Source organism: Carlito syrichta, unplaced genomic scaffold (assembly GCF_000164805.1).
Source record: "Carlito syrichta isolate Samal-C Ts95f unplaced genomic scaffold, Tarsius_syrichta-2.0.1 Scaffold123370, whole genome shotgun sequence".
In the NCBI taxonomy this organism is placed as follows: Eukaryota; Metazoa; Chordata; class Mammalia; order Primates; family Tarsiidae; genus Carlito; species Carlito syrichta.
In genome coordinates this window covers 631,382-650,718 of record NW_007067466.1, presented here as the reverse complement: position 1 = coordinate 650,718, position 19,337 = coordinate 631,382, and the positions used below count along the sequence as shown (strand labels likewise).

Below are 19,337 nucleotides of genomic sequence, written 5' to 3'. Positions count from 1 at the left end.
GGCCCTACGACCCGCGCCCGGAGCCCGAGCCCGGGCCCTCCTCGCCGCCGCTGCCCGCGGGGCCCGGGAAGGAGGAGCCGGAGCCGCGCCCGCCGGAGCCCAGGCCGCCCCGGAGGGCGACCAAGCCCAGGAAAGCTCCCAGGAGGGAGAAGCTGGCTCCGGAGCCGCCTCCGGCAGGTAGGAAACTCTGGGCTCCGGGCGGCCCGAGGGGCGTCCGTGATCGCGCGCCTCGAGGGGCCACGGGCGCCCCGTGTGTGTGCCTGGGGCGAGGGAGCCACGATGACCTCCCCATCGCCGCCCAGGCTCCCCAGAGGTTGCATCTGCGCTTCCCGGGCTCCTCCCGGCTCCCCAGAAATTCGCAGTGGTCCGCGTGCCGTCTCTGGTCTCTCTGGTCAGCTCGACAGGGAGCTGGACAGTTGGGAAACTGCTTGGGGCGCCTGGTTCCTCTTGCCACAAGTTTGAAATACCCCGGGGAGAGGATTTTTCTGCTGGACACTTTTTCCTTCTCTGCCTACTGTAGTTTTCTTGAGAGTGACTTTCCGCTTTGGCGATGTGGAAGGCTGCCCTCCTTGGCAGATGACCTGGGGAAAGCTCTGCAGGAGTGAGCCCTCACCCAGCCGGTGTTCCCTCCCAGCTCCCTGCCACCCCCTCTCGGAGGGTCCCTGGGATCCTCTGTCCTCCTGGGGCGGGATGACACAGCGTCTGCTGGGGAGTCCGGGCCGAGTCTCTGGGCTTGGTGGAGCCGGCCGGCTGCCCTCGGCCCGGGTTGCTCGGCCTTCTATCATCTCAAGTCCTTTCTCAGTTTGTGCCGGCCTTATCTTAGGGAAGTGACTTCCGCTGTGTTTATTACCCACTTTGCCAAGTGGGGCTTTCTTTTCTCTCCGTTTTTCCAGACGTCCTCTGTCCAAATTGCAGGATTTCAGGAGTGGGGCTTGAGCAGGACTGTGGCCAGTTTCTAGGGCCTTGCAATGGCCTTCCCTGAAAGGAGATTTGTGTTGGTGCCACGGTCACAGGGCTCCAGGCTTGGAAGGCATCAGCTTTGTTTGGTTAAACTGCTCGGGGAAAGTCAGCAGCCAGAGCCGCAGGAAAGTGGGGGTGGGGGTGAGACAGAACTCTGGAAAGGGTGGGCCCATCTTCTCACCTCCTGATCCCCTCTGCACATGCCGCGCAGCCCTGCCATGCTTCAACTTGGGGACAACTTTGTGAGGCATTTCTGTGAGTTGTGCACCAACCCTGAACAGAACCATCTAGAATTCCCAGCGTTTTGGGGACAGTTACAGGAATTCAGATGTGTAAGAACCACCGTGGTTTAAAAAACAGGATTGCGGTGGGAAGAGACACTCGTATTTGCAGAAAATCAACTGGGACTCATGTGCCACTATCTCATTGAATTCTCTCAGTCGCTCTGGAGGGTGGGTGTTGTAAGCGTCTCTAGGCCAATAAAGCCAACTTTGTCAGGCCTTAACCATGACCTTCACCGGAAAGTGTTACCCAAATGCCCGCATTAGGTGAGCTTCCCCCATTTATTCATTTCCTTAACACCCCACACTTCTACACATCCCTGATTACTTTCTCAAAGGCTCACGAGGAACTTTGAGATGAGGAACCCAGGATCAGACAGTTTAAGTAACTTACTCAGTGTCTCTTGCTGGTCTGGGGGGATTTGAAAGCCTTTCTCCTGCGCTTTTGAACTCCAGGCCTTTTTGGTGTGGTGGTTTGAACCAGATCCACATATATCCTTATTTTCCAGCGTCTGTCAGTGTGCCCAACCCAGCCCTGGGCGTGGCAGGGTGGGGTGGGTAGGAGATGTATATACTGGGTTCTGGTGGTTACTGGGGGTGGAGACCGGGGGAGGGCGGAAGTAGAAGGAACCTCAGATGGGGAGTCTGAACACTGGGCAGACCACCATGTTTAGGATTCACCAACTCAGAGCTCTGGGGCTCACCACTCAGCATCCTGAACCTCAACTCTGCCATCTGCAAATAGGAAGACTACCGCCTGCTACTTAGCTATACTCGATTAATCGCTGTAAAGGCTTTTCAACCAGTATGCCTGCCAGCCTGTGGTCACGCTGGCTGTGCGAGTCCTTTGAACCATTTTTGCATTCCTGCTTAGCACCAGGTATGGGTGAGGCCCTAGGGTTGGAGAGAGCAGGCTCTGGCCCCACCCTCGTGGAACTCATGGAAGTTGGGGAATGTTGAGAAAGTAATCAGTGTTGTGCAGAAGTGTGGGGTGTTGAGGAAACGAATAAGCAAGGGTACCTCACCTAGTCTGGGGGCTTGGGCAGTGCTTCCCAGGGGAGGTGATGGCTAAGACCTGACAAGTAAGGTGGCTTTACTGTCGTGGGGATTCTTACAAGTGATCATCATTCCCAAGATAGCTTTCTTTCCCTACAGAAAACAGCTCAAGCCGGGCTCGGTGGCTCAGTCTGTAATCCCATGCCTTTGGGAGGCTGAGGTGAGTGAATTGCCTGAGCCCGCGGGTTCGAGACCCGCCTGGGCCGTGAGACCTCATCTCTACAATAAATCAAAAAATCAGCTGGGCGTGGTAGCGCATGCCTGTAATTCCAGCTACTTGGAAGGCTGAGGCGGAAGGATCGCCGGAGCCCAACCGGTCTGGGTGACAGAGTGAGACTCCAACTCAAAAAACAAAAAAGAAAACAGCTCAGAAAGCCGCAGCCTAGCCTCGACAGTGTTCACAGGCTGATGTGTCTGCAGACCCAGCTGTGGAGGTGGGGAGTTGACTCTCCTTAATCCTGGGAACATTAGCACTTGACAGCCTGGGAATGGGGTCTTTGAAGGAGAAATCAAGAGTGAAGCCTGATTTGCTAGAGAAAGGTCATTTGCTTTCAGAAGGCCATCTTGTAGGCAGAGGTGGGCTTGGGTTAAGGAGGCCTGTCTGTTCCCAGTGAATAGCCCCTGCTCCTGCAAGAAACGAGCCTCATGGCTCAACCTGCCTCTGGTATACACCTGGATCGTGGATCCCAGACTGAAAACAGGACCTTGGAAACTTTCCGATTCAGATCAGAAACCTGTGAGGGGGAGGGGGCTGCTTCCAGGCCTGCCGCTGTTTCAGCCTTGTTTCTAATGAACTGTGTGGGGACTTTTAGAGATTCCCCAAACCATGAAAAGACAGGTGTGACATTTATGTCGTATCTTTAATTCCTGTCTTTTTTTGGGTGGGAGGTTTGATCACGAAAGCCCTTTACTCTGGACCCCAAGGGAGAAGTGGGAAAATTGATTTAAGAATAAGCAAAAAGCTTGATTAGGGGCATCAGTGATAGTTTTGTGCAGTTAAACTGCGCTAGGAGAAAATTATTTTTCCTACATTCAGTGCTGGTTTGATGTATCTACAACTCATGGTGGAATAGAAGTGTTTCCCTATGCACTGGACTGATTTGCACCAGGTGGTCATAATAACTTAAGAAGGCATTTACAGGGGGAGGAACATTGGCCATGGCCTAGGGTGTTTCATGCAAACTTGTGAACTTTACTCCACTGGAAGGATGGTACATGCTGTGTCCCAGGCACTGTCTAAGCACTGAGGTGGGAATAAGGGGTTACACCGAGAGATGCATAAGAATCGTTCAGCCTTGTAATCCCGCGCCTTTGGGAGGCTGAGGTGAGTGGAATGCCTGAGCCCGCGGGTTCGAGACCCGCCTGGGCAGCAAGACCTCATCTCTATAATAAATCAAAAAATCAGCCAGGCGTGGTAGCGCATGCCTGTAATTCCGGCTACTTGGAAGGCTGAGGTGGAAGGATCACCAGAGCCCAGCGGGTCGAGGCTGCGGTGGCCGGGAGTGGCCACTGCACTCCAGTCTGAGTGACAGAGTGAGACTCCAACTCAAAAAAAAAGAAGAAGAAAGCATGCATAACTAATTTTAAAGTCTGTCATGTGCTTTTCTTTACAGATTATAGAATACATTCTAGATAGCCCTTGTCTTGCACAAAGGTGGGGTTCGAGGGAGAATGGAAGACAACCGTTCTGGGCAGCAGGCACAGAGGGAGTTCTGTCTTAACCCTGTAGGAGGGTTCACACAAGGAGCCAAGGGCATGGGGGATTTGATCTTGGTGTGGGTTTTGGCTTTGACCCTCAGCTGTTCTTTCACGCCACCACAGAAATGCCCTTAGACATCGGTCACATGCTGACATTCATGGAGGTTGCTTGGAAAACCTAATCCTTTGGTTAATTGAGAATATTGCATTTTCCATGAATGGCTGACAGATTTCCAGAGAAGTTGAACCTTGATATACTGAATGGAATGGAATCTTTAAAAACACTTATTTAGGCCGGGCTTGGTGGCTCAGCCTGTAATCCCAGCACTTTGGGAGGCTGAGACGAGTGGATTGCCTGAGCCCGCGGGTTCAAGACCAGCCCGGGAAACTTGGCAAGATAGCGTCTCTACTATAAATAAAAAAGAAATAAGCTGGGCGTGGTAGCGCACATCTGCAGTTCCAGCTATTTGGAAGGCTGAGGTGGAAGGATCGCCGGAGCCCAGCAGGTCAAGGCTGTGGTGGACAGGAGTGTGCCGCTGCACTCCAGTCTGGGTGATAGAGTGAGACTCCAACTCCAAAAAAAAACAAAACACTTAATTTAATTTTTATTTTGAAATAATTTTACATTCACAGGAAATTGCAAAAATAGTACAGTGAGGTTCCATGTACCCCACCAATAATGTCTTAGATAACTCTAGTACAGAGTTTCTTATCCTTGGCAGGATTGGTGTTTTAGGCTAGCTGTGTGTGTATGTGGGTGCGACAGGTGAGGAAAGGGATTGCTATCCTATGCATTATAGGATGTTTTGTGGGATCCCTGGCCTTGACCCATTAGATGCCATTAGCACCCTCCCCCAAGTTGTCACAAGTAAAAATATCTCTAGACATTGCCAAATATCCTCAGGGTGTTGAGAATCACTGCTGTGTGTAGTATCAAAACCAGGAATTTGACAAGTGGTATGATATTATTACCTAGATTACAACCTTAATCAGATTTGACCTGTTTTCTAATTTTTTTTTTTGGTTGAGGTGGAGGGTTTTATTTATTATTGTCTGTATTTTTAAAAGCTCAATAGCTTTGGGGGTACAGATAATTTTGGTCTGTGCTTTAAGTGTACCCTCCACTCTCACCTGTGCACATTGTAATCGATAAGTGATTTGACCTCCACACCCCTCCCTTCACTTCTGAATCTCTGGTATTTATTATACTATTCTCCATGTCTTTGCATATCCTTATAAGTGAAAACATGCGGTATTTAGTTTTCTTTTCCTGAGTTCCTTCACTTACGATTATGTCCTCCAATTTCATCCAAGTTGCTACAAAAGACATTATTTCATTTTTTTGATAGCTGAATAGTATTCTGTGGTGTATGCATACCACATTTTCATTATCCACGGATGGGTTGCTGGACATCTCCAGTTCCATTTATTTAGCTGTATCCTGTTGAATTCAACAGTTTTTAAATCCTTGCAGTTGGAATGATTTGGAGCCTCATGAGTGATTCTCAGGTCCCCTGTTTTCATCATCCCAGAATAAGAATAAGGTGAAGGGCTACGTTTTGGGCATGTAAGTGGATTTGGGGTATATTTCCTTTCCATGCCATCTCCAAATTGATGACCTTGGTTTTAGACCATGCTTTTGTTTGGAGAATAAAACAGACCCATAGTTATACAATTCACTCACCTTTTCTCTTCCTCTTGGCAATAGCAAACAAACAAGATAATGAACTGAATTATTGATTTGAGAATTTTTTCTTCTTCCTTTGCAACTGTGAATTGTGCTTCAGTGAACTTGCTAGTGCAGGTGTCGTTTTTACATAGCGACCTCTGTTCCTTTGGGTAGATACCTAGTAGTGGGATTGTGGATCAAATGGTAGATCTACTCTTAGTTGTTTAGGAAATCTCCATACTACTTTCTATAGAGGTTGTGCTAATTTACATTCTTACCAACAGCATTTAAGTGTTCCCTTTTCTCTGTGTCTGTGTCAGCATCTACTGCTTTTTCATTTTTTAGTAATGGCCGTCCTGACTGGTGAAAGATGATATCTCATTGTGGTTTTAATTTGCATTTCCCTGATTATGGGTGATGCTGAGCATTTTTTTCATTTATTTGTTAGTTATTTGTATATCTTTTTTTGAGAGATATCTCTTCATGTCATTTGCCCACTTTTTAATGGGGTTATTTGCTTTTTTCTTGGTTATTTGTTTGAGTTTTTGTATATTCTGGATATTAGTCCTTTGCCAGATGTGTAGTTTTGCGAGTATCTTCTCCCATGCAGTAGGTAATGGTGTTTGCTCTGTTGATCATTTATTTTGCTGTGCAGAAACTTCTTAAGTTTAAGGAAGTCCCGCTTGTTTATTTTTGTTTCTGTTGCACTTACTTTTGGGGTTTTAGCCATACACTTTTTGTCTAGGCTGATGTCTGGAAGACTTTTGGTGGGTTTTCTTCTAGGATTTTTATGGTTTCTGGAGATTTGACTAGTTTGTACATGCATTTGAATGTGTGTTCTCTGCAAAACAATGTTTTTTGTAGCACATGTGCAGGTTTGTGCAGCCACCGCCACCATCAGGATATGGAACTGTGGAATCTTTTTCTAAGGTTGCATTGGGATTTTGGAATTGTACAGTTTCTGAGGTTCCTGTTGTGAACATTAGTTCATCCCAGAATTGTAGAACTTGTAGAAATCTAAGTGATCGCTGAATGCAAATTCTTTTTCACTTCAAGATTCTGACAGTGAGGTTCCTGGCCTCTGTTCCGTGGATGGGCGTCCATGGATGGACTCTCACCATTTATTGGATGATGACTAGAATGTTCTTTCTCATATGGATCTGACAATGCGATCCTCTCCAGTTCCATTTATTTAGCTGTATCCTGTTGAATTCAATAGTTTTTGAATCCCTGCAATTGGAATGTTTTGGAGCCTCATGAGTGAGTCTCAGGACCCCTGTTTTCATCATCCAGAATAAGAATAAGGTGGAGGGCTACATTTTGGGCATGTAAGTGGATTTGGGGTATTCTTCCTTTCCATGCCATCTCCAAATTGATGACCTTGGTTTTAGACCATGCTTTTGTTTGGAGAATAAAATAGACCCATAGTTATACAACTCACTCACTTTTCTCTTCCTCCTGGCAATAACAAACAAACAACATAATGAACTGAATTATTGATTTGAGGATTTTTTTCTTCTTTCTTCATTGCATGTTGGGTTACAAGTAGTCTCGGATATGCAGCCTTTAAATTTGAGCGACTGCCTGGTCCATTGTTCACTGCTTTCTTCAAGCACTGGCGAGAATGTGCCACTGTTTGAATGCGCCCAAACCCACATCCCGGCCATCATCCCGAGCCCAAGGAATTTGCAGAGTGGGAAGCGAGCCATGTTTGTTTGTATGTCTGTGCCTGGAGTCATGGAGTTTGCATTTTGTACTGTGTTGTGCCCTATTCACAGGCAAAATAACCAAAGAGTTGTTATTTGAACTTATTTGGTGGCAAACAAAGCCCTTTCTGTTGTGGGTGCTGCAAGCCAGTTGGTGGAAAGGGCTTCACATTAAGTTCTGCTTCGTCTCTTTTCAGGGTGTTTTGCAGTGTTTGACTTTTGGATGGAAATGTCTTTTCTTGGGCAAAGCTGGAGTGTGAAGATTCAGAGTGTGTGTTTGTAAATGTTACAGGATGTATTTTTAAAGAAACAATCACAATGCTATTAGCACACTTAAACATTGAATAAGGCATCCTTAATGTCATGTCATATGCTGACTTTAAGAGTTAAATCCAATGCGTTTTGTCCAGGTAACAGCCCCACAAAATCCCAAGGGAAGGGACGTTGTTTCCTGTACTTCAGCAAGCAACTTTCTAAGACACTGTCTCCCTTTCCAAGATGCTTTCCAAAGTCAACTATTAATGCTGGTAAATTTTCTCCTGCCTGTGCCCATGGCTCCAGAAACCAGAACTCATGCTTGGATAATACAGGAGAAGGACACTCCCACATTTGGGAAAGCTGGCTTGAGTCCTGTGGTCCCAAAAATAGCCACTGTGCTTCCCGTGTGTCTGAGTGTCCTTGACTGCCAGGTCTCATGGTAGTTGATACCTTTAGTGCTGGAACAATGGTGGCCTGGCCCCTGGAGCCTGGGTTTTGAGGTAGGGGTTTCCTCTGGATGTTTCCAAGGGGCAAGGAGCATGAGTTCTCAGGTTTGGCATCTCCAGCACTGGCTCTGCCCTCTGTGGTCCTCTCAGGCCCTGGCCGCTGCATCTGCTGCTCCAGGATCACAAACCCCATGAAATTAGGGTTTCTTTGGATGGCCATGTGGGAGGGCCAGTGTCCACATTTGACTGGCAGCCAGCCAGCTACTCATCAGGCATCCTAGGATGGTTGGCATGGTGCAAGACACCTTTAGATATTAATTAAGACTCTGATGTCACAGATTTGTCTGGAATACGTATCCATGCAAGGCATGTATAGGTGCTCCATGTTAGGTTTATTCTGGATTCAGAGAGAACTGGGGTTAGAGTCTGTCTCTGCCACTCACAGGTACATGTGACTTCTCCAAGCCTTGATTCCTCACGGTGGCAGGGACAGTAATAGCCCAAACTTCTCATGGAGGTTAGATGGTCAATGCCTAGCCCGTTAGCCTCTGGAGGGGCATCTCAGAGGACCCCTCCCCTCAGTTCCTTGGAGTCCCCAGCCAGGTTGGGTTCTGCCAGACAGTATAGTCTGGGTTATTGGTGTTTTCTTTCCCCTTTGAACACAATGCTGTGCCCAAGGCCTTCATGTCTCAGGCTGTTTCCAGGCAAGTACCAATGATGCCCTGCACAAAGCCCACACACACCCACCTGCTGCTGTTACTGGGTGTCTCTGTAAAGAACTCTATCTGGCTGCAAGTCAGAAAGGTGCCTCTGGCTGTGCCGAGGGTAGAAGTGGTGGCCTCAGGGCACTGTGGTGTCAGCTGACCCCACTGTCCCTCATGGCCCAGAACTTATGGAGACCAAGCCTTCTACATGAAAGACTGACCCAGAGTAGGGTAGGGGCTGACCAGACAAGTTTCCCAGGGAAGACACAGTGAACAGAGACAGACAGAGAGGGGGTTTGGGGGAGAAGGGATTTTGACTGATTTTAGTCGAACCTAGGTGAAAAGTGGTTAGACAATTTCACTAGTGCTGCCATGTCCACCCACCGCCTTTCTTGCCCACAGACCACCGAGGTTGCCGAGATGAATGGTAGAGAGTGCATTATTCAACTGTTCAGCCCACCTTTCAGGATCCATTCTGGTTCTGGGATTCTGATTTCCTCCAGGAGCTGACTGTCCTCTACGTGGGATAAGGGCTCGTAGTCCTTTCTCTGCTAACATTGCATGGAGCCAACATTTCTTACTGCTTTCTTGTTTACCTGTGAATTGTCCCTGGCTCTCCCTGTGTGAGAGTACCCGGCAGATCTGTGTGTTTGTGGTGTCTTAGAAAACTGTAATTACTGTCTGTCCTGAGGTCCCCATTTCTGGGGAGCCCCTGAGAACCTGTTGGGTCGTTTTTTTTTTTTTCTCTTAATGTGGGTTTCTTAACTGGAGCCCAGCAAGGACCTCAGAGTCCTGGGCCGGGTTCTTCACTAGAGGGAATTCGGAGTCTGTTGGACTGGAATTTCCTGGGGAAAATGCAAAGATGCAGCCAGGTTTTTTTTTTTCTTTCCTTTTTCCGGTTTCTGGGGGTTGCTACTGTAAGCTCTTTGCAGAGAGAAGGGAAAAATAGTTTTCTATTAACCAAGAAGAATTATATTTATCACCGTAGACCAGAATAGAACATGTGGCCCACACTGGCAATTTGCTACTTTTAAGGAATTCTGTTTTGTCACACGGCCCAGATGGAGACGTTGATTTGCTCCTGGCTCCTTCTCTATATGCTGTTTCCACTTTCTCCTTTCATCTGTATTGACCATATGCTGCCTTCTTCATTACAAGAGAGGAGGGGGCACCAAGTGAGGCCTGTGTGCTGCCTGGGAATGGCCCAGATTTGGAATCGGTGCCCAGACTGTCACTTCCTGGCTCTGTCAGTGACCTTGAGCGGGTCTCTTTGCCTCTCTGAGCCTCAGTGTCCCCATCTGTTAAATGATGTGCATCAGTAACTCCCTGCCCTCAGATGAAATGTTAGAATCTATGTGAAAATGCCTTGTAAATTGTGAATCACGCTACACACTAGCTGTCATTCTTCCAGCAACTGGAATAGTACTTGGTGGCATGTGGGCTCAATGATGAAATTCTTGATGAAAAACTGGAAGCCATCTTTGCTTCATGGTGCTGAAGGTAAGGTGCTTCCCCGAGTGCTTCACAGCCATCGTTTTTGTTTTGGGTGCACCGTGGTCTTCTGCAAATGAGGGAACCCAAGCATAAGGAGGGGAGGCAATGGAGGGAGAGACCTGGCTGGACTCTAGACCAGAACCAGGCCCTCAGGCTGGAGCTCCCATCCACTGCACGCCTCTTCCCTAGCGAAGGCTCTTGCCTATGTCTCAACACCATTTGCCCCTCTCTTTGGGAAATCTGTTCCCTACATGTGGGTTACCCAGAGAATCAAACTCTCAGGAAGGTGGGACATTTGCTTGACGTCTGGACCTTTATTGGACTCAGAGCTGAGGGGGACTGCGTTTCCTCATGAGCCTGGATCTGCAGACAGCATGGTGATGCCGGGGGCTCCCTTGGTCTGTAGTGTTGGAGCTGCCTGGGCCACGGTGTTGGGGTCACCTGGACCGTGGTACTGGGGGATTGCCTTTCTCCACTCTCCTTGTCTGTCTGTCCCACACTCCTTGCTTGTCTCCAGAGAAGCCACCCTGACTGAGAGAAGGGTTGCCCCGAATGCTGACTTCTGGGAGGGCTGTAAAGAGCATTCTTTCACAGAGCTTAGGCTTTTTTCTCACATATTTTGTGAATTTTTTTTGGTGAAACATCTTGTCTTTCTGCCAAATCAGATTCGGCTTTATCAGAAGTTTGCTTTGATTTTGCCTAACAATCAGGGCCTTTACAGATTCCTGGGCGGGCGCTTTCTGAGGTTGCCGTCTTTGATGGTTTTCCCGCCGACAGTGACATTCCTGTCCACAGAAGTGAGATGCATGCTGAAGTGTTATCCAGGCACCTACTAATGTGTCCAGGTCTCTGGGTCAGCCTTCCTCCTTTGTTTTTATGAAACTTTTCATTGATTGGCTTCTAGATCCTAAAGGGGGCACTAATTTTGCGATATTTTTTCAGCTTACATGCAAAATGAAAGACATTTCCAGCAGGCATCACCCCAGAATTAACAAAAAGAGTATTTCTCTTGACTGGGCCCAGTATGCTCCTTGAATTTCTTGACGATGTAAGGTTTAATAAGATTTAAGACTTAATAAGTATCCTTTGAGATTTTTTAAAAAAATCTTTTATTATTATTATTTTGTTTTAAAGATGTGGGAAACTATTCAGGGTTAGGTATACAAATGGTCATTGTACAGGTAAAGTTTGGGCCTCAACTTTGGTCCCCACTTCACCTGGTTTGAGACTGGGTATGCTTATTGATGAAGTGTGCTCCCCACCAAATCTTTTTTTTTTTTTTTTTTTTTTGAGTTGGAGGCTCACTCTGTCGCCCAGACTGGAGTGCAGTGGCATGCTCTGGGCCACCGCAGCCTCGACCTGCTGGGCTCCGGCGATCCTTCCGCCTCAGCCTTCCGAGTCGCTGGAACTACAGGCACGCGCTACCACGCCTGGCTGATTTTCTGATTTATTGTAGAGATGAGGTCTCGCCAAGTGGCCCAGGCGGGTCTCGAACCCGCGGGCTCAGGCAATCCACTCACCTCAGCCTCCCAAAGGCACAGGATGACAGGCTGAGCCACTGAGCCCGGCTTCCTTTGAGATTTTAATAAGTATCTTTCTTTTGGAGATGTGACAGTAGGATAATCTGAAATGACTTCATTAATGGGCACACTCCATTAGCTGTTTTTGGGATTTCAAGTTGCTTTTTAAAATCCAAACTAAGTCTCTTTCTCCATTCACTGACCAGTTTGTTCATTCATTCATTCTTTCATTCATTCCAGCCTCTATGTCCCAGGCTCTGGAAATAGAGCAGTGAGCAAAGCCAGACATAGTCCCTGCTCTCATGAACAGATGAGTCTCACTGGGCTGCAAGGCTACCACCAAGGTCAGGTTTGTAGAGCCGTGATGGCGGCTGCTGGTGCCCTGCCTGGGTCTTTCTTTACCACAGTCATCCTCGTCCCCTGGCTGCTGTCTCGGCTGCACACGGCTCACAGCTGCTCCCTCCCGCCTCTGCAGAAGTGCCCTCTGCAGAAGTGCCCACTCCTTGACTGGTCATTCTGCAGCCAGAGGTCAGCTCCAGTGGAAACAGCAGCTTCTTGTCTCAAGGGGGCAACGTTGTGGGCAGTTACTGCTCCAGAGCTCCTGTGGGATCCGCTGAGCCAGACTGTGGCTTAGACCACCGTTTTGCTTAGCTCCTCCCCTTGTCCCCCACTTCCTGCTTCCTTCTCTCCTGCTCTCCTTCAGTCCATCATGGGCACCCAAATGCCTGCATCAGGCTCTGCTTAGAGGCAACTTGACCCAAGACGGGTGCTATCAGAGCCCGTCAAAGTGAGATCTGATTTGGTGGGAAGCTCAGAAAAGCTAGTTTAAGGAGGTGATGCCTGCGCTGAGGTTTGCAGGATTGGCAGGGGCTAATTAGCTAGAGAGTGAAGTGAAAGGTGCTCCAGGTGGAGGAGCAGCACATGCCAAGTTCTGGTGGGGAGGATGCATGAACTGAAGGCTAAAAAGAGACCAGCATTGCTGGAGCAGAGAGAGGGGAGCCCAGTGTGAGAAGAAGCTGAGGTGTCAGCAAGAGCATGGCAAGGTAGACATCCTAGGCTGTGACAAGGATGCTCTCCAGTTGGTGGTAGCCTCATCACCTACTGGTACCACACCAGTGCCTTGGAGAGAGTTGGATGGGAAAAGCCTGGCTAGTGGAAAATGCTAGCACTGGGGTCACAAGTCTGGGGTTCCGCTTCCAGTTCTAGCAGATGTATGATGTCTCTGGGCCTCAGTGAGAGTCAAATGTACTACCCCAATGCATTCTGCAGTCTGATAAGAATAACAACTTGCAGGTGTTTGTGTTCCTGGGTGTTGATAATAACACTAATCCTATCCTTTAACCGGAGACCCTTTGGAATCCAAAGTACTGTCACTGGGAATGGGGATGCGGAGAGGGAGATGACTGCTTTGCAGAAGAGGACAATTGAGCTCTTAGCATACTGAGCCAGCCCTGACATATGTGGAAGTAAAGACTTCTCTCTCTCCCTTTTTAGGTAAAAACAGCAACAGAAAAGGCATGAGAACCAAGAGCTCCGAGAAGGCTGCCAATGATGATCACAATGTCCGCGTGGCCCCTGAAGATGTCAGAGAGAGTAAGTGAGGCTCTCGGAGAGCCCCTACCCCGTCCCCTCCCCTGTCCAGGAAGGGCAGAAGGGTGCAGCAGCCTGACTCCAGATTCCCTGAGTGTGGAGCTGTCTGGGGCCTGCTGTCTATTCTTAACCACGTGCGGGGGTGAGAACATTCCCAGTAGCTTCTGCAGTGTATTCACACTTCTGCAGGGCATCAGAACTCGCAGTCACATTTTCCTGATGGATTCCACTAGAGTCATTTTTGAATTTCCTGGAGCTCTTGTTTGCTTTCCCTACCTCTCTCTCCTTGAAGACAGTATCACTTCCTTTCTTGTGGACTCTCTTAGCCGTCTGCAGTCTTGGGTGGGTATTCCTTATCTCCCAACCCAACCCGGGAGCCTCTGGGTCCGAGGATGTCTTCTCCTTCCAAAATATACAGGGCTAGGCCTGGTGTCTTACAGTCATGTGAACATATCAGACCTTTAATTACTTACCTTAGAATGATCAGCGGTTTTAGCTCTAGGCTCATAAACAAGCTCAGGCTCATTAGTGTAGCTATTACTATTATTAACTATTACCATGACTATTATTGTCTCTTTATTGTTCTACACTGTGGTATCCAGGATCACATTTCTACTGATATTAGTAATAGCAGCCATTTTTTAAGCACTTAATAGTTGCCAGGCTCTTGGCCCTATATTTGACATGCCCCTCTGAGTATCATGGGCACTATTATTATTATTATTATTATTATTATTTATTATTATCCTTGTTCCACAGAAGAGAAAAATGAGATTTGGTGATATGAATAATTTGCCCAGGGTTACACAGCTTATAAATGGCAAAACAGGGATTTGAACCCAAGATTTGCTGAGTCTAGACTTTTTGTTTAGCAATATGACTGCTTAAAATAAATGGAGTGCTTCACGACTTTGCATTTACAAAGTCAGGACTCATTTTCAGCTGCCATGCGAGCCCATAAACCTTGTCACAGAGTTGATTGTCACAGAGGGAATTGCTTGTTCCCTTAGGCACAATGTAATGATTTGGGGCTGCATTTCTAACCAAGAACTTACCATCAAAGAAATTGTAGAGATGACTAGCAGTGTATCCTAAAATAAAAACAGAAGTCAACAACAATGAACTTCTGCAACCACTCACCATATGTAAAGTGTGTTCCCTCTTAAAGTGAGCAGGCATGCACTGTACCTATTCCCATCAAGAGGAGTCAGGCTATTGGGCGAACATATTGTACACAGTGCAATGCTGGGACTATGTTTCTGCTGGTTTACCTTGATGGTGTGACCATGTGGGGTCTTCACGAAGTGGGGGATAATGGGACTCCCCACCTTGGGTGGGCCTTGGACATCGATATTCTGTGTCCTTGCCCAAATAGGCTGATGAAACACCAGCTCTTTCTTCAGGGTCACAGATGCCAAGGGCTAACATGGCTTTGAAAGCTGACTTTTCCTCTCTGGATTCCTGCTGCCATCAGATCTAGGTCTGGTAATTCTTCACTCCTTGTTAATTTTTAAATGCCTCTAAACATATTTTAAAACATATTTTGTCCAGGTTTTTTTTTTAGTAGCTTCAGTGGAAGAGTTGGTTTGAATTATCTTAGTTTTTCATTATCAGAATTGAAAGTTCTTAACATTTGGGGAGACATTTTCAGAATGGTTTTTGAAGGTCCACTTCTTCACACACACACACACACACACACACACACACACACACACACACACACACAGAGTCTGAACTCGCCTCCTTTTCTGCCATGGATACAGCCCTTCTCCTGACTGGCCCACTCAGAATTGTTCCTGTGGCCTTTGCCTCATGACTCTGTCAGGTCAGGATCTCTGGTCTCTAAGGCAGCCATCATAGCCCTGAGTCATTCGGCGCCCTCGATGGGATTTTAACCTGTGAAACGTCTATTAAAAAGAAAAGGAGGGATTGAAGACAATCTTGGAGAAGAAAAGCAGCTGGAGGGATCCTGCTGTGTGGATGGTGAGCACGGAGGTGTTGCATGTGGAGGCAAGAGTGGTGTGGCAATTAGGAACACAGGCCTAGAGTCGGGTGGTGGCACCTGGGCGGGGCGGGCCTCAGATATAGAGCTGGATGGAGAGATCTAGAACATTCTCAGGACCTTGAATCCACCCTACTCTTGGCATCTCCTCTGTTTGCACTGGGGGGTACAACCTTGGGGGTGATGCAGCAGAATGTTGGGTGGTACAGATGCCAACTACATCATGTTTAAGGTGCTGGGCAGCTCAGATGTTAACCACATCCAGTCATGTGAGTAAATGGCGTTAAAGGTTTATCTCAGAAGCGGAAGTCACCCTTGAGGAAATATTACTTTGAGGAAGAGAATATGGGCATGGCTGTCACTGTGATTAAGGAGCAGTATCAGCGTGGCAGGTACCCAAAATACATTCTGGATGTTGTCTGATAAGAGTTTATGAAGTTGGCTGAGTCACTATTCTAATTTTTCATCTCTCCCGATGTCCCCATCCTTTGCCGTGTAACTCTTTAGTTCCCTTTGCCAAAGGTGGGAGCCTTTCTTTTGCTTCTTGTGCCTCTTTTTCATGGCCGTGCTCCCTCCCTCTCTCAAGTCATAGTGATTTCTATATCTTGCTCTTTGGTTCTGAGAGACTATGAATGCTTAAGAGCAGGGCCCCTGTGTAATTTGTCTCTGGATATACCCCAGTGTTTGTAGCAGCACTTGATAAGATGTTTATTGTGCACCTGCAGTATGCTGGAGCCAGCAATCTGTTGTACAGAGCAGGTGCTCCTCATATGTTTGGGTGGGTTCTCCACAACCCAGAACAGCAGGGCTGACCGTCCCAAGAAAGTGGCCTTTGACTTTGGTGCTTAGAACAAGATCTCTAGGGAAGAAACATGTTCTCCTGTCAAGATAGAAGAAGGATGGTTTCCCCAATACATGTGGGTGAGTGGGAGCTTGCTTGATACTTCTCCCTCATACCTGGGCTGGATGAGATTTGAGGCCTTAACTAGGCTCTGTGTTTGGGGATTGGCCAATTTAACATACGTGTGTGTGTGTGTGTGTGTGTGTGTGTGTGTGTGTGTGTGTGTGTGTGTGTGAGATAAGTATCACAATCAGTTTGTTTTTTTCATCCAAGCCCTTGTTGTGACTGTTTTCCCTTTATGGCATGACCAGAGAGTTTTCTGGGGCTCAGTTTGGGTCTTCTTAGCATCTGGCATAGCTGGTGAGGGCGATGGAGTTGTTCCCAGCCCCCTGATTCTGGAGGGTTTTACCAATACAATAGAGTAGTGATAAACAGTCACATATGAATTCCAGACCCTTTGGGGAGTGAGAGGAGCCAAGAAAAGCAGAATTGGGGCAGAGTCGTACCCCTTTTGACAGACCTTGGTTAGGAAGCTGGAGAAATTAGGGCACTGGGAGACCTTGGCCTCCCACTCCTTGCTATTTTCTACTTTCAGCTCCATCTCAAACATGCCTAAAAAGTTACTCTTAATTCTCTAAAATGAAACATGTGCCTTTGAAGGCTTTTTATAGCATTCCTTTACAATGTGGAGAGATTTATTTTGTTCTTCAAATAATGGTTCTATGGCAGGTTCTCTACTGGGTTCAATTAGGGGTCCTGGGCTAGCTGCAGCCTGCAGTAGATGTGTCTGTAAACAGAGTGCGTCTATTAACACCACATGAGCAATGTGGTTGTAGGCTTCAAAAGCTGTGGTCTGAATCAGAGCCACAGTGGACCTGCTGGTCTAGAAATACTTCCCAGGTAAGGACTTATGGGACAGAACTCTGATGTGCTCAGTAGTATCCGTTGGTGGCATAAAAAGGTGACATTCATTTGTATCACCCAGTTGACCCCAAGTGTGGTTCTCATTGACCAAGTACACACCGGTCTGTTTGCGAGGGAGAAATTCTAGGACTGTTTCTCTTTTAAATGCACGTGGCAAAAGCTAGTAAATGCATTTCTGTTACTGAGGATTTTATTCTTGTGCTACTCTGACCTGTCTTCTTTCTATCTTCTCAATGTTTCTGTGATGAAATCCTTTTTTAGTCCATATTACTGATTCTGGGATGTATTTAGCAGAAAATCAAATTTGCCATGTTATGCCGTAAAGCTTTACAAAAAGTTGGTACTTAAACCACTTGAGGTAGAAATTATTTTGCCTTGGCTTATTAAATGTTTGACTATGAAAGCAGTAAACACTTGCAATAGACTGTGTCCCCACAAAATTTGTATGTTGAAATTCAAAACCCCAAGGTGATGGTATTTGGAGGTGATTAAGTCACGTAGGTGAAGTCCTCATGAATGAGATTGGTGCCCTTATAAAAGCGACCCCTGGGAAACTCCCTTGTCTTTTTCTCCATGTGAGGACACAAGAAGATGGCTGTTGTCTGTGAACCAGGAAATGAGCCCTCACCAGACACTGAGTCTGTTGGTGCCTTGTTGAACTTCTCAGCTTCCAGAACTGTGAGAGATACATTTTCTGTTGTGTATAAGCTACTCAGTTCATGGTGTCCTGGTATAGCAGCCTGAATAGACTAAACAGTACCCAAATGGAGGGATGATTGCTTCTCCATTGTTTTGCAGGGACACCTGTTGGATGTCAGGTGTCCATATATGACTGGCTTTGTTTTGGGCTCCCTGTTCTTATCATTAATTTATTTTTCTACTCATGCATGAAATACCTCACTTCCTTAATTATTATAACTTCATATCGGATCTTTGATATCTAGTAGAGCAGGACCTTATTCTTTAAAAGTTTTGGTAATATTTGACACATTGTGTGCACACATCACACATACACATTTGCATCATTTGTCAAGTTCTACAAAAACTTTCTTGGAATTTTGTTTTGTTTTTGTTTTTTTGAGTCGGAGTCTCACTCTGTCGCCCAGACTGGAGTGCAGTGGCCGCTCCCGGCCACTGTAGCCTAGATTTGCTGGGCTCCAGTGATCCTTCCGCCTCAGCCTTCTGAGTAAACTGGAATTGCAGGTGCGTGCTACCACGCCCAGCTAATTTTTTGATTTTATTGTAGAGATGAAGTCTTTGCCTGCCCAGGCAGGTCTCGAACCCGCGGGCTCAGGCAATCCACTCACCTCAGCCTCCCAAAGGCGCGGGATTACAGGCTGAGCCACCGAGCCCAGCTTTTCTTGGCATTTTAATTAGATTTACATTGATTTCACAAATCAATTTGGCAAGAATGAAGGTATTTGTTTACAACATTGAATCTTCTAATCCATGAACATGGTATATCTCTCTACTTATTAGACCTTCTGGAATATCTCTCATAAAAAAGTGTTTCTTTTGAGGTCCTACACATCTTTTCATAGATTTATTCTTTGGTACTTGCTATTCTGTGATACTTTTAATTTCAGTTTTTTACTCTATATGGCTAGTATACAGCTGGTGTATAGTTAATTTTTGTATGTGGACTTTATATCCAACAACTTTGTTAAACTCTTATTAATTACAATTATATGTTATTTTGGATCTGAGTACAAAATCATAATATGTGTTAAATAATGACAACCTTGTCCCCCCCCCCCCTTGTATTTCTTATGCCTCTTATTTATTTTTCTTTACTATATTGGCAAAGACCCCAGTTCAAAAAAAGAACAGATTTTTCCTTGTTGGCTTTAATTCTGCTTTTCTATTTCTAATTTTCTTGATATTTGGCCCTATCCAAAATATCTTTTTTTTTAGCATTTTTTTTTTTTTTTTACTGGAAAGTAGAAGCCATGTCTCAGGCTTCACTTAGGATGAACAATTTCTGGGTAAAATATTTTCCTCACTATTATATTAAAACACTTTCCAAAAAGAAAATATTTCTTTGAGTTTTTTTTTTAAATGGTTTGCAACTTTTATTGTCCTTTTTCTGTGACATTTTTGTTCCCCACACATTGCAAATTAGTGATTGTTCTTCACTCATCTTTGAATGAGGTAAGATTCAGTCAGATTTTCTCCAGGAGGGGCATTC

At 46.4% G+C, this 19,337-nt stretch overlaps 1 protein-coding gene across 1 annotated transcript in view; it reads left to right on the top strand.

The window, feature by feature from the left end:
* The first annotated feature begins 7 nt into the window (after positions 1-7).
* Positions 8-19,337, top strand: part of CPXM2 (carboxypeptidase X, M14 family member 2) — a 140,175-nt gene continuing 120,845 nt past the window's right edge. The window contains exons 1-2 of the mRNA XM_008048351.2: positions 8-177; positions 13,287-13,385. Of these exons, the coding sequence (XP_008046542.1) occupies positions 13,310-13,385 (76 nt within the window). The 5' untranslated portion in view covers positions 8-177; positions 13,287-13,309. The remainder of the gene's footprint in view (positions 178-13,286; positions 13,386-19,337) is intronic.